Source organism: Ambystoma mexicanum, chromosome 6q (genome assembly GCF_040938575.1).
Source record: "Ambystoma mexicanum isolate Mex_15411 chromosome 6q, UKY_AmexF1_1, whole genome shotgun sequence".
NCBI lineage: Eukaryota > Metazoa > Chordata > Amphibia > Caudata > Ambystomatidae > Ambystoma > Ambystoma mexicanum.
The window spans coordinates 47370801-47392267 of record NC_090937.1 but is presented as its reverse complement, the minus strand read 5'-3'; the positions used below and the strand labels follow the sequence as shown (position 1 = coordinate 47392267).

The 21467-nt window shown below is 43.1% G+C and overlaps 1 protein-coding gene across 1 annotated transcript in view; it reads left to right on the top strand.

Annotated features, from left to right (window-relative positions):
• Positions 1-21467, top strand: part of IBSP (integrin binding sialoprotein) — a 75978-nt gene that overhangs the window by 42783 nt on the left and 11728 nt on the right. The window contains exon 5 of the mRNA XM_069630456.1: positions 4030-4074. Within this exon, the coding sequence (XP_069486557.1) occupies positions 4030-4074 (45 nt within the window). The remainder of the gene's footprint in view (positions 1-4029; positions 4075-21467) is intronic.

The window sequence follows — 21467 nt, the reverse complement described above, 5'->3', positions numbered from 1 at the left end:
GGGGAAATTAGGAACACCGGAAAGAAGGTAAGGAAACTCCTAAGGTGGATGGGACTGGGGAAACACCAGGAAAAAACCCTACTCTAACTCACATAGAATGAACAGAAATATCACCTGCACTATTAACATGTACCTGATTCCTGAATAGCACACCTTAATACGTGTACTGCATCCTGCTCTGAAATATCATTCTCACACAACACATAAGCAAGCAATATGACCACACAGAAGGGAAAGCTTCCCAAAATGATTAGACAATACACATGGCCCTTTGGGCAGCGTTAGCAACATACAACATAAATGCATTTCCTTTAGTTCCTGGCACTAGTGAAATGTCGCTGTCCATATGCAGTACTTCCTGCATTAATCCACACAAGATTGGCAAAGTTCTTGAATTATACGAGTAACAAACACACTTTAGTTTTTCACACCGATTGAATTCAAAGAGATTAGGGCGTTACTTATCTCAGGTCTGGGGAGCCCGCGGGACTTCCCAGACAAATATTGAAACAGCGGTAAATCATTCCAAGCAGTTCGGAAATATATTGCCCCCACAAGTACTTATCTTGAGTCTGGGGAGCCCCGTGGGACTTCCCAGACGAAGAACAGCAAGCGTTGTCTCTGCCGGCTACTCAGCGCCCCTCCTGCTCCTACCGCACCGTGAACGCGTGCGATCAAGCGTTTCTCCCCTGCATCTCGTTTCGTCACACGCGGACGCCTTCCTCCTGTTGCCGAACGCGGCAGCCTGCCTCCTGCTCCAAATCAACAATAAGCCACACCTGCCCACCGCCGTTGCATGCCTTTAAGCTGCCTTGATTCTTGATGCAGTACAGCTGGCAAGGCGCGCACGGGCCAATCTACAAAATAACACAAAGGATGCTGGGAACTGAAGTTTCCTGTCCTTCCAGCACATAATGTCTCAATAGGCGTATTTTAGCACTCCATGCCTGTGCCAACCCTGATTCCTGACATTTTGGGCTTTTGTACATTACGGGCTGCTCGTATTCAATAAAAGGAGGTGACTTGACAGCCCATTGAGAAACACAATGGGACTTCTCTCACTTCCGATTTTATTTGGAAGTCTGGTGAAGCTCAGCAAAATCCCACACAAAAAACATATCTTGGAAAGGAAACCTTCCATCTAAACCGAACATCCAAAGTTGCCTTTGGGAACATTTCAATCAGAAGTTTGAGTTTCAATTTCATTCAGAACAATGTACCAAACGTGCTACAGCCATCTCTGTGTCCCCATGACTTCCATGAAATAAGTTAATTGTAGTGTGTGGCTTTTTATGAGTCCAATTAGCATCTGTGCAATAATTTAATAGCACTGTGTACTGCAGGAAGGGGTGCAGAGGCGTCGACAGGGTATAGCGGGAGCAGACAAGACCCACCCAAAATCTGTAAATGCCCACCCTACAATGCTGTGTGGGCATTTACGGATGTTAATGTCACTGCAGTGGGCCCAACTACCTTAGCCTCAGGCACAACTTGTTAGACAATCCTGGCTACGCCTCTGAAGGGGTGCGAGCTTATATCCTATACGGGACTTCGCAAATCTGTGGCTTTTACGTTTTTTCACAGACGTGACGTGGGCTTCCCTTCTAATAGAAATGCATAAGTTCTGACTGTACTACACATGCCCAAACCATTCACTGTGTAAAAAAAAGGGCTGACTGAGAAGCATCAGATACTTGGTGATCAACCGTTTCTGATGGATCCCTTGTCCTACGCTTAAGTCCTGCCGTCAACAGAACGCTTCACAAAATCTCCATTTGTTCCTCTGGTGTTTCTCGTGCCCCTCTCTTGTCAAACCCAAGCAAAGCATGTGCTTTATATGTTCTGCCCTTCTACAAACAACATGTCCTCGGCTCCCATGTCGTGCCACTCTTCGAACCACTACAACTCTCCCGTCTACGTTAGATGCTTTGTCTCTGCAAAGGCGACTCGACGTTGTCTCTGGCACGCGCATCCACCTCGCTATGCACTTCCGCTGCTTTTCATGCCTTCTCTCTTTGAATCATTCGCTCTGTTTCTTCCAACGTGGGACTTGCACTGCACGCCCTTCTAGTACGTACCCACATTATATCTTATAGGACCTCACATTTTCCATCTCCTCCTCTACTCCCTAGTTTTCTGATTCCTAGCCCACTTTTAAACTACTCCTAAACTCCTGTCTGACTCTCTCTCTCTGCGCACACTGGGCCTCATTACACGTTAGGCGGTAAGGGTTTACCGGTACCACTAAGGGCACCGGTGCCGGTAAACCCTTACCGCCTTTCTACGAGTTCCCTTTGCGGGACCCGACCTTAACGGCTGGTTTTACCAGCCGTTAAAGTAGGGTGCCGCAAAGGGACCTCTGTGCTAATTACGGTACCGCAATTTGCTGTACCATAATTAGCGCCTTCCCCATTCCCGTTATGCCCTATGGGGGCAAAAATGGGAATGGGGAAGGGCCTTGGTGAATGGGGAATTACCGCCCCGCTCACCTTGGAGTAGGACGGTAATGGGAATGGGGAAGGGCCTTGGTGAATGGGGAATTACCGCCCCCGCTCACCTTGGAGTAGGGCGGTAATTCCGCCATCCACCAAGGCGGACACAGTAAAATACCGGCAGCAAACATGTCGCTAATAGCGCCAGGGTTACCGCCTACCACGTAATGAGTGCCTATGACTTCTTGCCACACTCTCTCCCCCGACCACCTGTGGACGCAGATGCGTCCATCATCTTTCAGAAGACAGAGGGCCCGATCCATGGAATTATCTCCACGGTTCAAAGTGACTCTGCGCTGCCCACGCAAACCTGATTCATGGAACTGTGCATTGTGTAGTTTTGCAGTGCAAAGTCCGTACAAAGTCATTTTGCACTGCAAAAATGTATGCACTGATTTTGCGCTGCAAAAATACACTTTGCACGGTTCCATGAATCAAGGTTTGTGTCGGCAGTGCAGTCACTTTTTAGCAGTGCAAAGTCTCTTTGACCCGTGCAAAAAATGTCCATGAATAGGGCCCAGAGTGTGTACATTTATGAACGCCTGTTTGCAACATCACTGTTCCTTTCCCTACGGTGTCACGGAGCCCAGATTATGTTTGCAACCGGATACAATTCTCACTGCACCTGCGGCCATGGTATGTAAAATGCACAGTGGTGCGTATCAAGTTTATCATGTGCGGTTGTATTTGTGTGTAGTGTTGCTCCAGTGAAGATAATTGCACAGAGAAGATTGTGTCTGGCACTATTAAACCAAATGGTTTGGTGTGTGCCGCTTGTATTGCGAGTTTGTATTCTTAAATGTGCTATCAAAGCAATGCCACATAAACTACATATTAAATGAAAATGTAAAAGCAGCACCTGGCAAATGTGACTTGTGACCCAGTGCAGCTCACCACCACCATATTCAAGAGTGCCATGTGCATGTTAGAACCACTGGAACACATTCTCCCAGAAATGCAATTGAGCACTCCATAAAGGGCACCGCTGAGTACAGTTCACGCAATTCTATTTTCAAGGCCCCCTCATCCAGACCTTCCTTAGGTTCTCCTCCGGCGAACACGAGAGGCTCACACTGCTCATCGCAAGCCTCCGTGGTGGGACAAGGTCTGGTCTCCACGCCTTATGGCGCCCCACAAACTATGGGTACAGGAATCCGACCTCAACTCACCATTGTCCCTCCGTATTTAGAATGGAACTCTCCCCACTTGATATGACATGATCTGATAGGTTATTTGTAACGCGCTTAATAACCAGAGGTTTCTAAGCACAGACCCAGGGATCGAACCTGTGTTGCTCCCAGTCGTCTTGCTTCCAAGGCGAGCACGTTGCCCCTGAGCTATCCTCCCGAGACTTGCTCCCCACTATCCCTTTTCAAGTACCACCGTGTAAGTATATGTTTATTTTATTGTAACACCATTCTCATACCCTGGCTTCAATATTCTTTCTATCTGTTTTACTGTAACCTTTACTTTCTTGTTCTTTTTCGCAGATACTTAAGCAAACACAGTAGAATTGTTTTATTTTCTATTTTTTCAGGTTAACAGAGACTCCTCAGAAGAAGATGAAGACAGCTCAGAGGAGGTAGGTGACCTCTCAACTCACTGCCAGCATATGCCTGTGATGTGGTTTTACCCACAGCTTAATGACCACGTGCTGCGCCTTATTGGCCATCTAGCATCTAGTAGACTTATGCAGCGCACCCACGTTTAACAAAAAAAGTATCATGTATCTGGGATATAATAATATTAATATTTATTTATTTTAATTTTTTACATTTATAAAGCGCACAGCAGCCCTCAGTATCATGGCGCTTTTACAAGAAAACTTTCTTAGATACATCACAAGAATACTTCCTTAGTTACATCACAAGAATACTTCCTTAGTTACATCACAAGAATACTTTGTTAGTTACATCACAAGAACGGTTCCTTAGTTACATGACAGAACTGTTTTACTAGTTACATCATACGGGCGGCTGTGTCCTCACGTGAGGTTAACATTGACGGGTCAGTCACCATGTAAAGGGGAGTGGTCCTCCTGAGAGAGGGTGGCTACATCCTCGCAGGCAGTTATAGTGCTGAATTCGGTAATGGGAAGGGGCATGGTGCCTAGCCATGTGGTAGGGAGTCAGAGCAATCAAATGCGAGAGTCAGACAATGGCACCACTTAATAGGCGGCCGGGGGTTGCACCAAATATGGTGGGCATCGAAGGGGGTGGGCTAGGGGTAGATAATACAGTGATGTATAGAGCGAGGAACATTTGAGCGCCATATATTCAACAATGAACAGAACTTTCTTATTGGTCAACTGTCAGTACATGTGGTACATTGGTGTGCTATATAGTCCAGCACTCCGGAAATTCCAATTCAGAGTGATTGGTAGCATGGGTTCCTAATTGTTCTTATTATGACCCATCTTTGTGGTGCTCAATTTACAATTGCAGAAAGATGATTGATTTGCTGTGAGTATACAGACAACATTTTTTCTCAAAAATTCTGAAACTGGCAGCCTTCAGTGCAACATTCTACAAAACTGACATAAATGAAACTTCCCAATTTAGCACATTCCTAAGACTTATAGAACTTAATTTGCGTTTGTGCATCCCATTTTGCAAAAGACAGCAGGCTTCTACCCCTGTGGTCACTTTTCACAATGTGGTTGTGTTGCAATCCATAAACCCTCAAATGAGAAGGGTTGCACTTCAATGCTAACTACGCCATGATGGAACAACCTTCAGTGGTGCATTAAGCATCCTCAGAGGCCAAATGCAGATGCCCCTTAAAGGGGATGTTCGCTCAAAAATGTTGTTGTGCTGATCATTTGTGCATGTATTTTTAAGCATACAGCAATCAATATTAAAAAAATGTACTATGCATTTTACCTTAGTTTTCCTCACTTTTACGTATGCGAAAAAAAACGGGTTGGGTGCAGCCATCTTGTGCTAATCTTATCCGTTGAGGCATCGCACTAACTTCAAGTGAGCTCACGGCAAGAATCCAGATCGCCCACCCCTGAAGCTGACATCACTAGTCCAAACGATATGCTCCACCTATTTTCATGCTGTTAGTGGCCAGCGTAGCCAAACGTGCCCAGCCATCACACCCAGCCATGACGTCACTTAACACAGAAAAATGAAGATAAACACACATGAGCTCTCACAGCACGTAACTTTTCTTCCTTGTCCCAAATCGGATAGGAAAACATTATTTTTAAAGAAAACGACAATAGTCTGTAATGTAACAAGTGCTTTTATTGATCAAAGAACGCTCACAATAGAATATTAAGGTCTATACAATATTAAGGTGTATACAAAGTACTCTGTGAGTAGATTCAGCCTGCATGTGGCATGCAGTAACCTTTCAATGTTTTCTGGTTGCATCAGCCACCACCGTTAAAAATTATCCTTGCAAGTCGCAATCAAAGCGGGAAAGTCGACGTTCTGCCCCTTTTTGTTGCACGCAAGGTTGTCATGAAGATATCTCTTTGACACGTGTGGGTCACAATGTCCCTTTAGTTTATTGTGGCTTGGAACAAGGACAACATATATTTGAAATGAATAGCTCCAAAGTCAATCCATTTACCTGAAGTCAGATTTCAGCAACCTCGACTCTACTGAAGAACAGACCGTCGCTTCCTTTGTCCTGCAAGAAGGCCTTTTTGCACATCTTTTGCTTGGGTCCTGGGAATCCTGCCACCTCAGTGACCCAAGCATTACCATGTAAATGGGAGTGATCTACAAGTATATAAAACAGAAGAGTGAATTGTCCAGGTAGAGACATATACCAGCAACTACCTCCTGTGTGAGAGGCAGACAATCCTTGATTGTTCTGCAGCAGACGGGCACATTCCTGAGAAACCCTGCTGCAGGATATTAACAATAAAACATCCTGCAGCTCATTCATAGCTCACCTCACCTAAGGAAGCCTGCTATGACTATTGTGCATCCGCCTTTAGGAGGCATTTCAAAAACAGATATGACCAGTGGTGTAACGCAAAATTTGGCAGCCCTCCTGCGTGCCATGATGTGGTTCCCCGCCCCAAGCTCCTCAACAAAGCACAGGACATGCCACGGACGTGCGCAATGTCCATTCTCATCATGCCGCTGCAGCGGCATACATGCACTGTGCTACGTGAAAGATGTATGTTTTTTAATCAAAGCTTCAATTTTTCAGCTATTGCAGAAAAAAGGGAGTGGCGGCTGGCCCCTGGCACCTAAATGTATGAATTTATTATTGGAGGTGCATAAATATTTGCCACAAGTATGCAATAGTGACAGAGCATAGCAAGGGAGCACAGAACAATGAAAGAGAATTTGGATTGAGTTCTCCCCCAAAAATTGTTTTCGATAATTGGTTACATTGTGCATTACACAGTACACTGTCTGTGGAAACATTTGGAAAAAAGCCAGACAATTTGCAATGGGGTATGTAGGATAACTCATGAAAAAATCCAAAAGATGTAAGTGACCAGCAGTGCACAGGGGCATTTCCCAACACATTGTCATGCCTTTCCCCACAATGTATTCCAGTATAAAAAATATTTCCGAGCTGGCTGTGTCCATACATTTTCATGCTGCCTGAACCAATATAAACCAGTATTCTTGTATAAGAACATACTCATGTTTGTTTTGCGCATAATGACAGTAAGTATACTATAAGAACACATGCCCAAACTGGATTGGTCAATATTTGCGAATACACCCACTTAAAGACATACACCAAACTTAATCCAGTGCAGGCCAGTCTAGATATGTAAGAACACTTATCACGCTTGCTTTATCATAGATGCTCAGTAAAATACGTCATGCCACAGTAAGAACTAGCTAGACTAGCTATACCAAAATACTAGCCTAGCTGCATAATAACACTTAGCATGCTTGCTTTTTTCATAAATGCCTGGTAAAATAAATGTCATGCCACCATAAGAAATTAGCTAGGCTGGCTGCACCAAATTGTCATTCTAGATACATAATAACACTTATCATGCTTGTTTTTATCATAGATGCTTGATAAAAAAAAATGTCATGCCACCATAAGAAATAGCTAGACTGGCTGCACCAAATTGTCATTCTAGCCATGCAATAACACGTATAATTCTTGTGTTATCATAGATACCCATTAAAAAAAATGTCATGCGACAGTAGGAAATGGCTAGATTGACTGCACCAAAATGTCAGTCTAGACACATGGGCCTACAGAACCAAGCTACTGCTCACTGATAACGCCAAATGATGGTGATACCTGTCTGGGGAAGCTTATGGTCTAGTGCAGAAGGGATGTGACCTAGCAGTTCAGACTGGGCCACCTCTTTTGGGGTGATACCAACCCTGGTTTGGTTTGCATATGGTCTTTTCCCTTTATGTAATGGCTTGGCAGGCAAAAAAATGAGGGTTTAAAGTGTTGCCCAGTCCTATGCCAGAGGTTCAGATTAATTCTAAACATTCCAGCTTTCACCTTTTGTTGTGTCTAAGCCATCCCGAGTGCCATCTAAGCTACCCCTCTCTGATGACACCCAATGGGACAGAAACATGCCTGGGATGCTTGTGCTCGCATGCAGTACAAATTTGACTTAGACGTTTGGGCTGGCCTGCCCCTTTTGCAGTGGGACTAAGCCTGATTTGCATATGGTCTTTTCTCTTTTTTTGTAATGTCTTGGCAGGCTCAAGAACAATGGTTGGGAGGGTTGCCCATAGATGTGCCAGAGGTTATGATTAAGTTTAAACCTTTCAGCCTTCACCTTCTGTTTATCCACATAATTACATTTATCATGCTTGCTTTATCATAGCTTGCTGATACAAAATGTCATGCGACAGCAAGAAATGGCTAGCCTGGTGGCACTAAAATGCTTGCCTTGCTATGTAATAAGACATATAATGCTTCCTTTCCCATGGATGGCCAGCAAAAAGAATCATGCCACGTCAAGAAATGGTGAGACTGCCTGCACCAAAATGCATGTCTAGCCATGTAATAACACACATCAAGTTGGCTTTGCCCAGAAATGCCAGTAAAACTTGCCATTTCACTTAAGGAAATGTCAAAAAGGCTCCAGAGCTCCCCAGGCTTCCCAGCACCTTGCACATGCACAAGCACATTCATATCCAGTCAATCACCCATACACTTTCTCTCACACACACACCCAGAACATTGACACCGCATTCTCCACATGCACTCCCACCCAGAACATTCACATACAATCACATTCGTACCCTTTCATCCCAAAGTCACTCACCCATACACCTTCAATCATATTCACTCACAATGCAGCCAGTCTCATCATTTCTCCACTCAGGCACCCACTCACCCAAAACCTTTACAATCATATTCAAATCCCTTCAACCACCTTTCACTCACCCATTCACCTTCTCTCACATTCACTCACTACATCCTCCACATGCACACCTACCCACCCAGAACATTCACATTCACATGCATACCTATTCACCCACCTGTAACTCACCCAAGCACCTTCTCTCACATTCACTCACACTGCATTCTCCAGACACTTACCCAGATCATTCACACACAGACACACACATACTCTCATTCATACTGATTCACCCACCAGTCACTCATGCATGCAGCTACTGTCACATTCACTTACGCGTGCACCCAGAACATTCACACTGCATTCTCCCCATTGGCAACGATCCAGAACATTTACACACATAATCACAGGCACATGCATTCACGCACCACTCACTCACTCATTCACTCACTCACTCACTCCCTCACTCACTCACTCACTCACTCACTCACTCACTCACTCACTCTGTCACATTTACTCACATTGCATTCTCCACATCGGCCCCCACCCTGAAAATTCACACAATCACATTCATAGTCACCCACCAGTCACTGGCCCATACACCCTCTCTCACATTCACTCACTATGCATTGTCCACATGCACACTCACCCAGAACATTCACACAATCACATTCATGCACATTTAACCCCCAGTCACTCACCCATACAGCTTCTCATACATTCATTCACACTGCATTCTCCATATGGGCACCCACCCAGCCATAACATTCATACACACACAATCACATTCATACCCATTCACTGGCCAGTCACTCGTATACTGCATTATCCATATGGGCACCCACCCAGCCATAACATTCATACACACACAATCACATTCATACCCATTCACTGGCCAGTCACTCGTATACTGCATTCTCCATATGGGCACCCACCCAGCCATAACATTCATACACACACAATCACATTCATACCCATTCACTGGCCAGTCACTCGTATACTGCATTATCCATATGGGCACCCACCCAGCCATAACATTCATACACACACAATCACATTCATACCCATTCACTGGCCAGTCACTCGTATACTGCATTCTCCATATGGGCACCCACCCAGCCATAACATTCATACACACACAATCACATTCATACCCATTCACTGGCCAGTCACTCGTATACTGCATTCTCCATATGGGCACCCACCCAGCCATAACATTCATACACACACAATCACATTCATACCCATTCACCCACCTGACATATATGCCATATACATACGTCTGACACACATGCATGCACAATGCACACCTTACACATAAACCTTACATGTTTCCCACTGCAGTTCGGTCCGTGCCACTCCAGGCCTCTGACTACCACACCACACAGACAAGAACCAGGACGCATGAAGAGCTTCCTAGTTCCAGTATGGCATGGTGCAGGGGAGCCAAAGGAGGTGCACCTCCTTCCTGTGCTGCCAGGCACTGTCGGCCACAGAGCAGCCCTCCCCCTTCTAGGGTGCGGGCTAGGCCCAGGTCTCCCCCCTGGAACTGGGGTGGCAGGACCCCCCAATACTCAGAGGATGCAGGAGCCTGCCTCCACTATGCTAGTGGACATGACATATCTGACTGCCTGTAATGGCACCCCTTCTCCCTTCGCTTACTGAAAGCTGAATGGAAATCACAATTTGAGAGTAGTCAGACACTTTCACATAACAATACACTTGCTGGGAAGGGCTTTTACATTAGTATTAGTTCCTTGTTAGTATTGATTTATGCAAAATACAATAACCACTTAGTTGTGGTACTCTCTACGGTAGTATGAAATGGTACAAAAACAACATCATATAGAGTATATTTCTTAGCAGTTACAGTGATAGTTACAAACATCCACATTTTGTTTTGCAACTCTTATGTCAGCACAGCCAGGAAGTCACAAGTACTGGGTGTCTCAGTACCAGGTGTATAATGCATTGGTCTTCAAAAGTCTATGCAACAACAGAACGGGGCTCTCCAAGGTTCCAGCTGATCCACCTCACTATACAGTCAACTAGGCGGTGAGCAGCACTGGTCTGGACATGAGCATGACTAGCCCCACGTCACAGGAGAATTGATTAGAGATGAATTGCCCTTCCGAAATTGCAGTCAGTCCAAGTCTGCTAAAACACAACAAAGTGTACATAAAGCCTGTAGACCTTTGTTAAATCAATGAATAATATAATTTATGTAGTACATTTAGGAATCCATGTAGCAGCCAACACATGTTTCGACCACAACAAGTTCCTCTTCAGGGCAAAACTGGCTTGCCAAACAGCTCATTATTGAAACCTGTGTTCAGTTTCAGAAAGATCACTGTCACTTACTCAATCAACCAAAACTGAAATTCAACTGCCTCTGTGTCTCGTTAACACACACACAGTGCTTAGTCCACCCCACTTGGTGCACATTGAGGAAATCGAGAATTATAAAGTGATTCCATATGAGACCCCATCCTCATCACAAATGTTATACCAAGGAATGCATTACATCTCAGGAAGTTAAAAGCAGGAGTCAAGGCAAAGAAAAAAATGATGTCACTTTCTTTACATGGTTCCAGTTACTATTAACATATAATGGTTTACAGTGAGACACCCAGTGCCGATACTAGGTGCTCACAGCTCAGGTCCTTCTGACACTGTCTGAATCATGCATGCACCACATTTACTCAACATTCCCTGATCTGTCTTTCATCAACTTTCATCAACATTCTACTGATATGCAAGAAGGACCACTGAGAAACACATTGTCATCCTCTCACAGCGAGATATAACACCAATCCAGGTCTTTAGGTGACATGTGAAGTGAATTTCGAAGCCTAAGTTGATCTAAAAGATCGGATTGCAAATGTTATGTGCATATTGAAAATATAATACCAGTGGCACTAAATTACTGCTGCCCCGAGATCGCTGTTCCACCAGGCAAATCCCCCAGTAGCATTACAATTACATATTACTGCTGGTGGTTTTGACATTGGCAAATACCACTGGCGATATTTACCAATAGTGGTATAAATACAGATGGTGGAGAACATATGTGTATGCTTCTCCAGCATCTACACCACCATCGCACATGAAATACCACTAGGGGTAATTAACCCTGAAAGTAAACACTGAGGTGCAAGCATATGGCCCCTAAAGCCCAAAGCGAGAGAGAAAACGAGAGACAGAGTGTGTGTATTAGTCAAATGACTACATATATTTATAAGCGATACCAGTTCAGAGAGAATCTTATGCCATTTTTTTTTAAAATACGGATTGCCAGCAGTAATCCAATTCTGCCAGCTGTAGTTTTACCTCTTGTTATAACTTCCCCAAACACTCTTTACCACTCATTGTATCCCTGAGGAGTGAGATTTACTGGTAGACTGTATTTTCCGTTCAAAAATTGAACTTTCATAGAAAGATGCCGTAATTGACAGTTGCCACCAGCTGTATTTGTATTACACACTTTTTATGGGGCACAGAGCTCCTCTGGCAAAGGCATCTCTGAGACAACAGCATTTGTGAGTGCCACACGTAGACAGCATACACGTAAGCCATTGACTCATACCTTGACCTCATCTGAGGGACATAGCTTTGGAAAGTAGCGGAGATTAAATATAACTTTGAGGTCCACCATGTCCAAGTAGAGGTTCCTTGGAATGGTGGTGAGGTTAGCATGCAGTATCACCCCTGCAAACTCACAGTAAGGAAAATAGCGTTTGTGCCGTGCGTCAAAAAGATGATTGGCGGCTATAAAGGCCATTTTTTCTCATTTATTTCAAACTATTACTTTCTTTGACTTTCTAAAATATTTAAATGATCATTGTAAACAATTTTTAAGAGTAGTTCGGCTATTACTGACATAGTTTTATAATTCTTCACTTGCTAGAAGAGAAATATGTAGGCAAGATTCAGGAGGCCAACCCTACCAGGCCCAATAGATAAGCGGACCTACGCTGTCCGAAGGTGTGTCTTCTTCCGGAGCCCGTGCCTCATAGTACTGAACTAAAACAGGCCGATCAGCGCCAACGCAGAGACCTTCAACTTAGTAACTACGAAATATGAAGACCTACAAACAAACATTTTGATTATTTTCCCTGGCAAAGGCCAGAAGTAGAAGTTCTGAGCCACTGAGCCCTGATTTTCTGAGCACCAATGATTACCAGTTAACCAGTGACAATTGGGGTACCCAGGCTGCACGGGCCAATTGCTCCTCATCTCTATTGGAGGAGTGGCTTAACCAAGCCTGTGTCTTGACTAAAGTACCAGCTGAGATGCAAAATGTGGGCTCCTTGTTGAGGCTTGAAGAATTGTCCCCTACGACAAATAGCCCTTTTATTAACCGCTCTCTGCTACTAGATATGTGGGCGACTATTGCTAGACTCTCTATGGGTAGAAGCAGAAATATGGTTCAAATCGAGCTCCCTAAATTGGATAGCGCAACAAATTGGGCATTGATAACATTTTCCTCACCCGCAGTGGTCTCGGTACTGTGCATGTGTAGTGATTAATTGCGTAGCTTGGGTTTTAAATTGGCAGTCTGCAGTGATTTGCCTACAATGTCTTTTAATGCTGATAAAGGTCCCAGTATTTCAAATAAGGAACGAGAGCCGTTTACCCTCCCTCGGCATCCTACAGGTAACCAATTCGGGGTTCATGGTGTCACCCACTCAGAAAGTTTAATTTCGGAAGAGGGTGTGAGATAAACAACTGGTACCCGGCAAATAGGGCCGTGACTATGATAAAGAGCCATTTGAAAGAAGGGGAATGAAGATGCGAAATAGCAAGGTGGAATACAAGGGGCCACGGCCACACTGTTAATGGGGAGGGTTCAGTAGGTACAATTTATAGATGGGTGAACATTTGGGTGTGAAGGAAGAAACAGGTTAAACAGGTTGTCCAACTCCAGGCTTCGAGGGCCGGAATCCTGATGGGTTTTCAGGATATCCCTCATTAATATTCATGAGCAAGCAAACATTTGCATACATTTGCAATCATTGTATTTTAATTGATCTCATGAATATTAGTGAGGGCTAATGTTCTTGTTCTCCTTAAGGGGGTTCAACATGAGGGCAACGAGATTCTTGAGTTTAGAAGCTGTTGCAAGTCGGTATTAGGGGACGAATCTCGGGCCGTTAAAAGTTTCCCCTTTGTCTTTCTCTGTTTTCTGGTTGTTAGTGAGGGTATCCTGAAAACCTGACATGTTTCTGGCCCTCGAGTTGCACTATGGCTTTGAAAAAAAAACACATTAATAATGTAGCCTGTCTATGGGATTTCTGTTTGCATTCAGTGTTCAAACCAGGAAAAATGGAGTACTTCAGCTTGGGCCATGAACATTTTGTCTATTTTGTCTGAGGCACAAAGGCACAGGTAGACCATCCACTGTGTTTCTATTGTTAGCCTGAATCTCTGACATGCATCATAGCCTGTGATGCATGTCAGAGTGTGTGCAATGTTGAATTGCTATATATCCAGGCCCTCGGGTGTTTAAGTGTGGCCATGGAATTGTGGGGCGTGTTGAGCAGTGTTGTTCTATGCAGGTTTGGACAGGGACAGTCATTGTTTCACCATCATGCACACATATACTGTTCAACCAATACTATTTTTAAAAATCTATAAAAGTGCAGTTTTTTTTAATTAAAAGCTGTGGTACGATTTTCATTACAAAAGGCGTATGCACCTTATTGCAGAAATGACTCTATTAACTCGTTACAAACCGGGAAAGAATGGAGCAGATATATTTCACAATGTTTTTGTTTCACTTACTACAAATGGAACAACGGCTTTGCGGAGCACTGTCACCAATTGAAACATTAATGCAATCAAGTTTTCAAATAGCACTTCATGGTGTATTCCTCTTACTTCTAAGTGCTGTAATAATTACCCACAATCATGGTACTCAATTTAGTGACCACAGGGGAGTCGCCTTTCCAGGAAAAGAATTTCCAAAGCCCAGTCTAGCCCATTATTAGATGCAAGAACTTAACCCCTTGAGCTATCTATAGCTCCATTTGCATAACTTACAGATAAGCGAGAATCCATTGAAAAATAAAAGGGGTGTTCCAGGGGGAACGCAAAGCGTTTCCCCCAGTGTTATTTTGACGCTGCACAGGCCAGCGAGGTGGGGTATTTAAGGGGCAGGGAATATTCGGGAAGCAGGCGACAGCTACTGACTAAACTGCAAGTGAGAGACAATGGATTGCACTCCCTTCCTCCTAATTACTGAAACCTGTCAGATATAGTGACAGGCAATACAATAAATGGCTTTTCCAACCCCCATGCCAACACCTGTGTGTAACAAGGGAACAGTAATGTGCAGCACAACATTTATAAAGTCCTTTACTTACTAATGCCCGTATGCCCAATGGACAGTATACACCCTAACACCACTAGCATATACAGTCATTGAGAACTTAATTCATGACATGTTTTGTCTCATTATTGCAAATATGACAGATACATGTATCTAAAAATTTAATTCACATATGCACTTGTGATACCTTGTTATGCATTGTTTCAACCCAGAAAAACATTACATTTGTGGTCCGAGTTGAGACCGATTGTGGTGGCTCTAAAATGGAAAGTTAACCGATCCTCTTCCTGTCTCAATGCTTTTACCAAATCCCTGCCCCTTTTGTTTTGCACCAGGCTTTTAAAGCAATAGAATCCAATGTTACTTAGCTCATTCTGTGTGTGTTCTAAGTTCCAATGTGTAGCCAGGGAATATCTCACATCCTTTGTTTTAACAGCCCATAGGTGTTCATACATCCTGATTTTAAACTGGTGTTTAGTACAACCAATGTATATCTAAGCACAGATGCCTTTCATGGCATATATCACAAATTGCTTTTGCATTTGATTAATTCTTTGATTACAATAGTATTGTTGTGTGCATCCGAAAAACCGTTGCAATTTTCAGTGACTTTGCAATAATTGAATTGCCACACTTGTAAAAACCTTTAAGTAAGTTTAGTCATAAGTCATTGTTTCCCTGCTGAATCCTGTGTGCTTTTCCATAAAAAGGTAGGGGCAATCATATGACCTATTATTGTAAACTTTCTGTATACAATTTTAGGAATCAGATCTACAAATGTATGTAGATCTTGATCTAGCATTCGGATATTCCAGTGTTTTTTCACTAGATTAAATATCCTTTGGCTATGTGTCGAATAAGTAGTAATGAACCTGCATTGTTCTCCACTGTTATCTGTGCACACTTTTGGTACCAGCAATTCCTGCCTGGTCTCTCTGTCACTTTTTTTAAAGCTTTTGCAATGACTGTTTCAGCATATCCGCTTTCTCTGAATAGGTTAGTTAATATTTCACTTTATCTTTGAAAATATTCCCTTGAACTACAATTCCTTTTGGCCCTTAGAAGTTCTCCATATGGGAGATTACATGTAATGCTTTTAAGATGACAGCTATCTGCACATAGTCGTGTTTGCTTCCGTGGTTTTGTGATAGGTTTGAGTTTTAATGTTATTATAACATATGGAGATTTACAAGTCTAGAAAGGAGATTGACCATTGATTGCAAGTCGCTGTGAATTGAATTCCGTTTTGTGTTCATTTTCAGAAAAGTTATGTACTGTAATAAATCTTGACGGTGCCTGGTCATTTCATCAAAATATCGTCAATGTAACACCACCATCTTGTGATGTGTATATTCTGTGTAGAATACATACATTCCTCTTCCAATAATCCCATGCAGAGATTGGCTATTGATGGGGAACAGTATGAACCCATAGAAACTCCGGATAATTTCTGATATGTTGTACCATCAAACAAGATGAATATGTTCTCCAAAAACCAAATCGGCCAGATCTCACAACATGTTTCCCTCCCCATAATAGGTGGGTGATTTTTGATTGTAGAAGTATTCAATGGCTTCTAGGGCAAAACTATGCTCAATCGATGTGTATAGGGCTACCACATCAAGGGTTACCAAACAGAACATAGATTGCCACTGTATTTCTGATAGTCTTGATAGTATGTGCTTGCTGTCCTGTGTGTATCATTTATGTGTAGTCACAATTGGATAAAAAAAATTGTCAATAAACTCAGAGATGGGTTCTAAGGATGACCCTATACCATTTACTATGTGCCTCCCGCTGGTATCTTGTCAAATGCTTTGTGAACTTTTGGCAAAAAATAGATAAATGTTTTTTTTGGAAATTGCCTAAGCATGTGAGTGTAGTCCTTTTTATTAATTATACCTTCATTATGCCAGAATTGAATCTTGGTATAGACATTAGTTTTCAAAGAGTTCCAAGGTTGCAATGTGCTATGTGATATTTCCCATTTTCTTGTAAATGGTTCACTCCCATCTATATGTAATCTTGCCTATTTTATACCACAATTTTGCCTCCTTTATCAGCTGCCTTTATAAGTATTGATTCATCCTGCTGTAACTTCTTGAAGGTAGCCCTCTCTGAAATTGTTAGATTCGTAAAACCACTTCTTTTCAACTTAGTTGATTGTGCATTCGGCTTGGCTTGCAAATATCAGCTGACATAATTAAAAAAAAATAACATCTTTTAGATTGTCCTGAGGTAAAGGGGGAATACATTTGGATTTAACCTGTAAACATTGTTTATGACTTGTACCCTGATCTATGTCTAAGTCATTCAAGATTTCTGTCATTTCTGATTGTGTCGGTTCTTCTAGTGATAAAAACAATTTAACATGCTCCAAATCATTCAATGAGGGCATGGAAATATCAGTTGCCGCAATACTCTCTGGTGCCATATTCATGCTTAATTTAGCAAAAAAGTTTTCAATTTCAATTTTCCACTAAATGTATACCTATCCACATGTACATCAATAGGTCTCAAATGTGTACTTGTGCAAAAGTCAATTATTCATATAATAGACCAGGTTCCAGTGGTGATAGATTTTTTTTCGACATTGCTACTGGCATTCTTCCAAACCAATTTCATCATGCTGTGTCAATGAAGGGAAAATTCATGTGCAACAAATGCTTGGTCTCAGCCCAAAAGGGACAGTCCAGCATGATCGCCTAGATTGTATCCCTTTTCTTTGAGACCGCGAGCAACTCTGGAGATGTTTCGCCCTATTTGGATGCCACCCTGATTGTTAGGATTTATAAAGGGTGGGCTCAGCATCCCCTCATTACTGTATTGCCTGACGCTAGGATAGAACAAGCTACAATATGTCTGCACACCTGCGGCTAAATGCCAGCATGCTGAATTCCAGCAGAATCACTCCCGGATGCAGAACGCCAGACATGCCACCAGCATGCGCAGGCCGAGAAGACATGGCACAGCAACTGGCATAGTGGGGGAACATCCAAAGGTATTTGTGTTGCAGGGAGGGCGACCGGAAAGGAAATAGTGTCTGTCGGTCTCTGGGCTGGGTGAAGGAAGGCGTAAAAGTAACAAGAGCAACATGGCAGCTCCAATGGCAAGGAAAGTGACTGGCATGTTGTCATGCTGCACAGGGCAGGAACATTTAGATTGCTCATGCAACGGTGCCAAGATTGAGATATGCTGGTGCTGTTCCACCATCATTGGAACCTTGATCCGAAATAACAGAAATGGTGGTAATAGCTCTGATTGCTCTCGGTAATCAGATTGTGCACAGGGACATCATTTGGGGGTCACCAAGGTTCACAACTGCGACCCCTGAGGTCTCCCTTGCTACCCCTGAGGTCTCCCTTGCTACCACTGTGGTCTCCCTTGCTACCCTTAAAAAAAGTAAATATGTTAAAACATAATTCTTACAAAAAAATGTAAGCTCCTGGTCTGGCTCTTGTTCAGGCATCTTTAAAAAAACAGGAGGTTGCACAAGTCTAACGCTTTCAGCACTGACCCTAAATAAGAAAGAATAGGAATAACAAATAATTTGTCTTTCTGGAATTGTATACAATAATTGCTAGACTCGTTAAAGGTTTATTTCAGGCACACTTCAGGGAGTGAGTCACTGATTTAGTCGGTTCCTAAACACCCTGACCCGTCATTTATTGCTTCTGAGGTTAATAAATGAGTACCAACACAGGTTGGGTGACATTGTATGTATATTTGTTCTTTTTAAAGCGCTTAAGGGTAAGTGCTTTATGATAACACATCATTATCATTTGGCTTTGGACGTCTGCTTGCATCCACAGTAATTTTGTAATATAGGCATATAAACACTGATATGAACGATACATATGGGGATCCATTCTTGTATGAAATGTATATCACATTATAGTGATATAGTAACCATATTTTTCGCTGTGTACTTAGGAACAATGCTATGTGATGCCTCTTTCTGTTTTTTCAAAGGGTGAAAAGATGTGTTCCATGGCTTCCATGATGTCACTTTTCAGCATTGGGTCAAATTACATAACTTCCTGTTATGTCTCTAAGAGGTCAAAGGTCATGTGATGTCACTCCCGCTACCCCTGGCATTCTGGTGAAACTACGTCCCTGATCGCGCCAGGGAGGGGCCGGGCAGAATAGCAAAGTCATGAGGTGCTTTCGAAAGGACCAATATGATTGTTGCGATCTCAGTGCAGCAGGCAGTGTGTTCCAGTTCTTGGCTGCAATGTCTGTCCCTGTAGTGGCGTACCTGCAGATTCACTGCCCTTCTCTGCCACTCTCCAAAATGAAAATCATACTGCAGTTTCTGGTGTCCAAATATCAAAGCTTTACCCCTGTGAAAAGGAAGGAGCAAATGAATACAGCACCAGTTTTACTGCTTAGATAATGTGAAATTATCAGAGAGAACATTCAATAGGGCAATAATGAGGCGGACTGATTTATTCACTGTGTTTGTTGCGTACATTGAAAAGAATGGCTTTTTACGTTAGGTACCAAAACCAGGCTGATTCTCCTTCGCCCTAGTAAAGATGTTTCTAGTTAGTACGGATTGGCGCTAAACCTATTTTGCTCGATTCCACAGTAACCAATCAAACACTCCATTTTTAGCACTGGTGTAAAGGTTAGATAATCTGGCCTCAGAAGTCCTGCAGATTGCGATGCTCACACCAAAAGGTGACAGTAAAAGTGCCATTTTCATACGTCTAGCCGGATCAAAACATTCCAAAAAGATACTTTACTTTCAATGCAGCGCCAGAATGGGTGTGGTTTGCAGGATGTGTGCAACACAGTCGCCTTTGTGTACGAATCCAAAGAAAACCCCGGATTGAGATTCTTTTGGTAGGTATTAAAAAAACGACACAAATATTTGGAATTTACAAATAGCCTTACGAGACAGCTTGAGAATTGTTATGCTGGGAAAGGTCATTATCTGGGCAGGAGATTCAAAAAGACCTTGGCCTACGGGGAAGCCAGAATGGACAAGTTTATAAACTAAGCTCTTGGTCTCGCCCACAGGCCGCATGGTTAAAGTGTACTCTGCAATCTGCTGGGCTATATTTATAGGGCGGTTGCAGGGCTCATCGGCCGTCCTAACAGAAGTGGTTTTTACACCAGAGGGGTTATTTAACATCCATCATTAAACAGGCGCAGCTAAACACAAGGGAGGTCGGCTAGTGGCCTCACAGAACAACAACCTTGACAGGACACAAGCAACAGAGTGTTCAGCGCGCTGGACAGATACTTTGTGTGAACTTACGTCACTACACAGCTAAAACCAGGGAGCAAGGCTCATTTTGCATGCATATTATGAAAGCAGATTATGATTTGGCTAAATGAAGCTTACTTCCTCAAAATTTGATGCACTGCAGAGCTCGAGTGGACATCTAGAAATGAGTCAGGGTGGTGAATCGATAGGGACGGAGTACAACCAAAGAGTTTTCAGCTCACATTCGCAAGCAAGATACATTGCTACCCTTTTCGAAGAAATGGTTCCATGAATGGTCACCAAATTTCACAGGCAGGCAGAGCTCACTCCAGGGCAAACTTGTTTACACTGAACGCCTCCACCTCCCAAACCCCATAAAAATATGTTTCTGGGTCTCCACACAAGCTATAAAGGATTATATTTTATATTAAAATCAATCTTCATAACTCCCTCCATTCATCCTTCTGCCCCCTGGCCTGCTCCTCATTTGGAAGATCTCTGCCTAAGGTGTAGCCTTTGGTGACTGGCTTAAAAATGGTACGGCCATTTCCCCCAGAAATGGCTTTTAAGAGCATTCTATTACCCATCAATACCTCATGCATATAAAGCGCTTCAGAATCCTTCAGCGTAATTAATGTTTCACTTTATCTTTATAACCATTATAAATGTATTATTAAGTTGACCTAAAATCATATGGTGAGGTAGTATGATGCATAAGCTTTTGAAGCTCCATGCGCGTGTTGATTAAGAGTTAGACACAGAATGGTGGTATGTGAAAGACATTCTACTACACGGATGCAATTGCACAGGTTCCCTTAGGAAAGTAAAGGTTTACAGTGATAGGCTTGTCGATATCAATTAAAATTCAAGCCATTCCTGGGGACCTTGACAACCTCCTGAGGTTACTGCAGTAAACATTAACCTCCTCTAAGCCTGAAACACCAAGCATCAGCAACATCTTCTTGGACCCGGTGGAAACCACCTTGGACATGTTGATTGTCTCCAGAGGGGGTCTTGTGACTGCATGACATGCGAGGACGAGCTCGGCAATCAGTTTGAAGGGATCTTTCTTCCACATCCTGCTATTCCAGAGAATCATGATGCCCACCAGAGCGGCCAGCACCAAAGACAAAGCTCCTTCCTGCTTACAACACCAAGGCACCT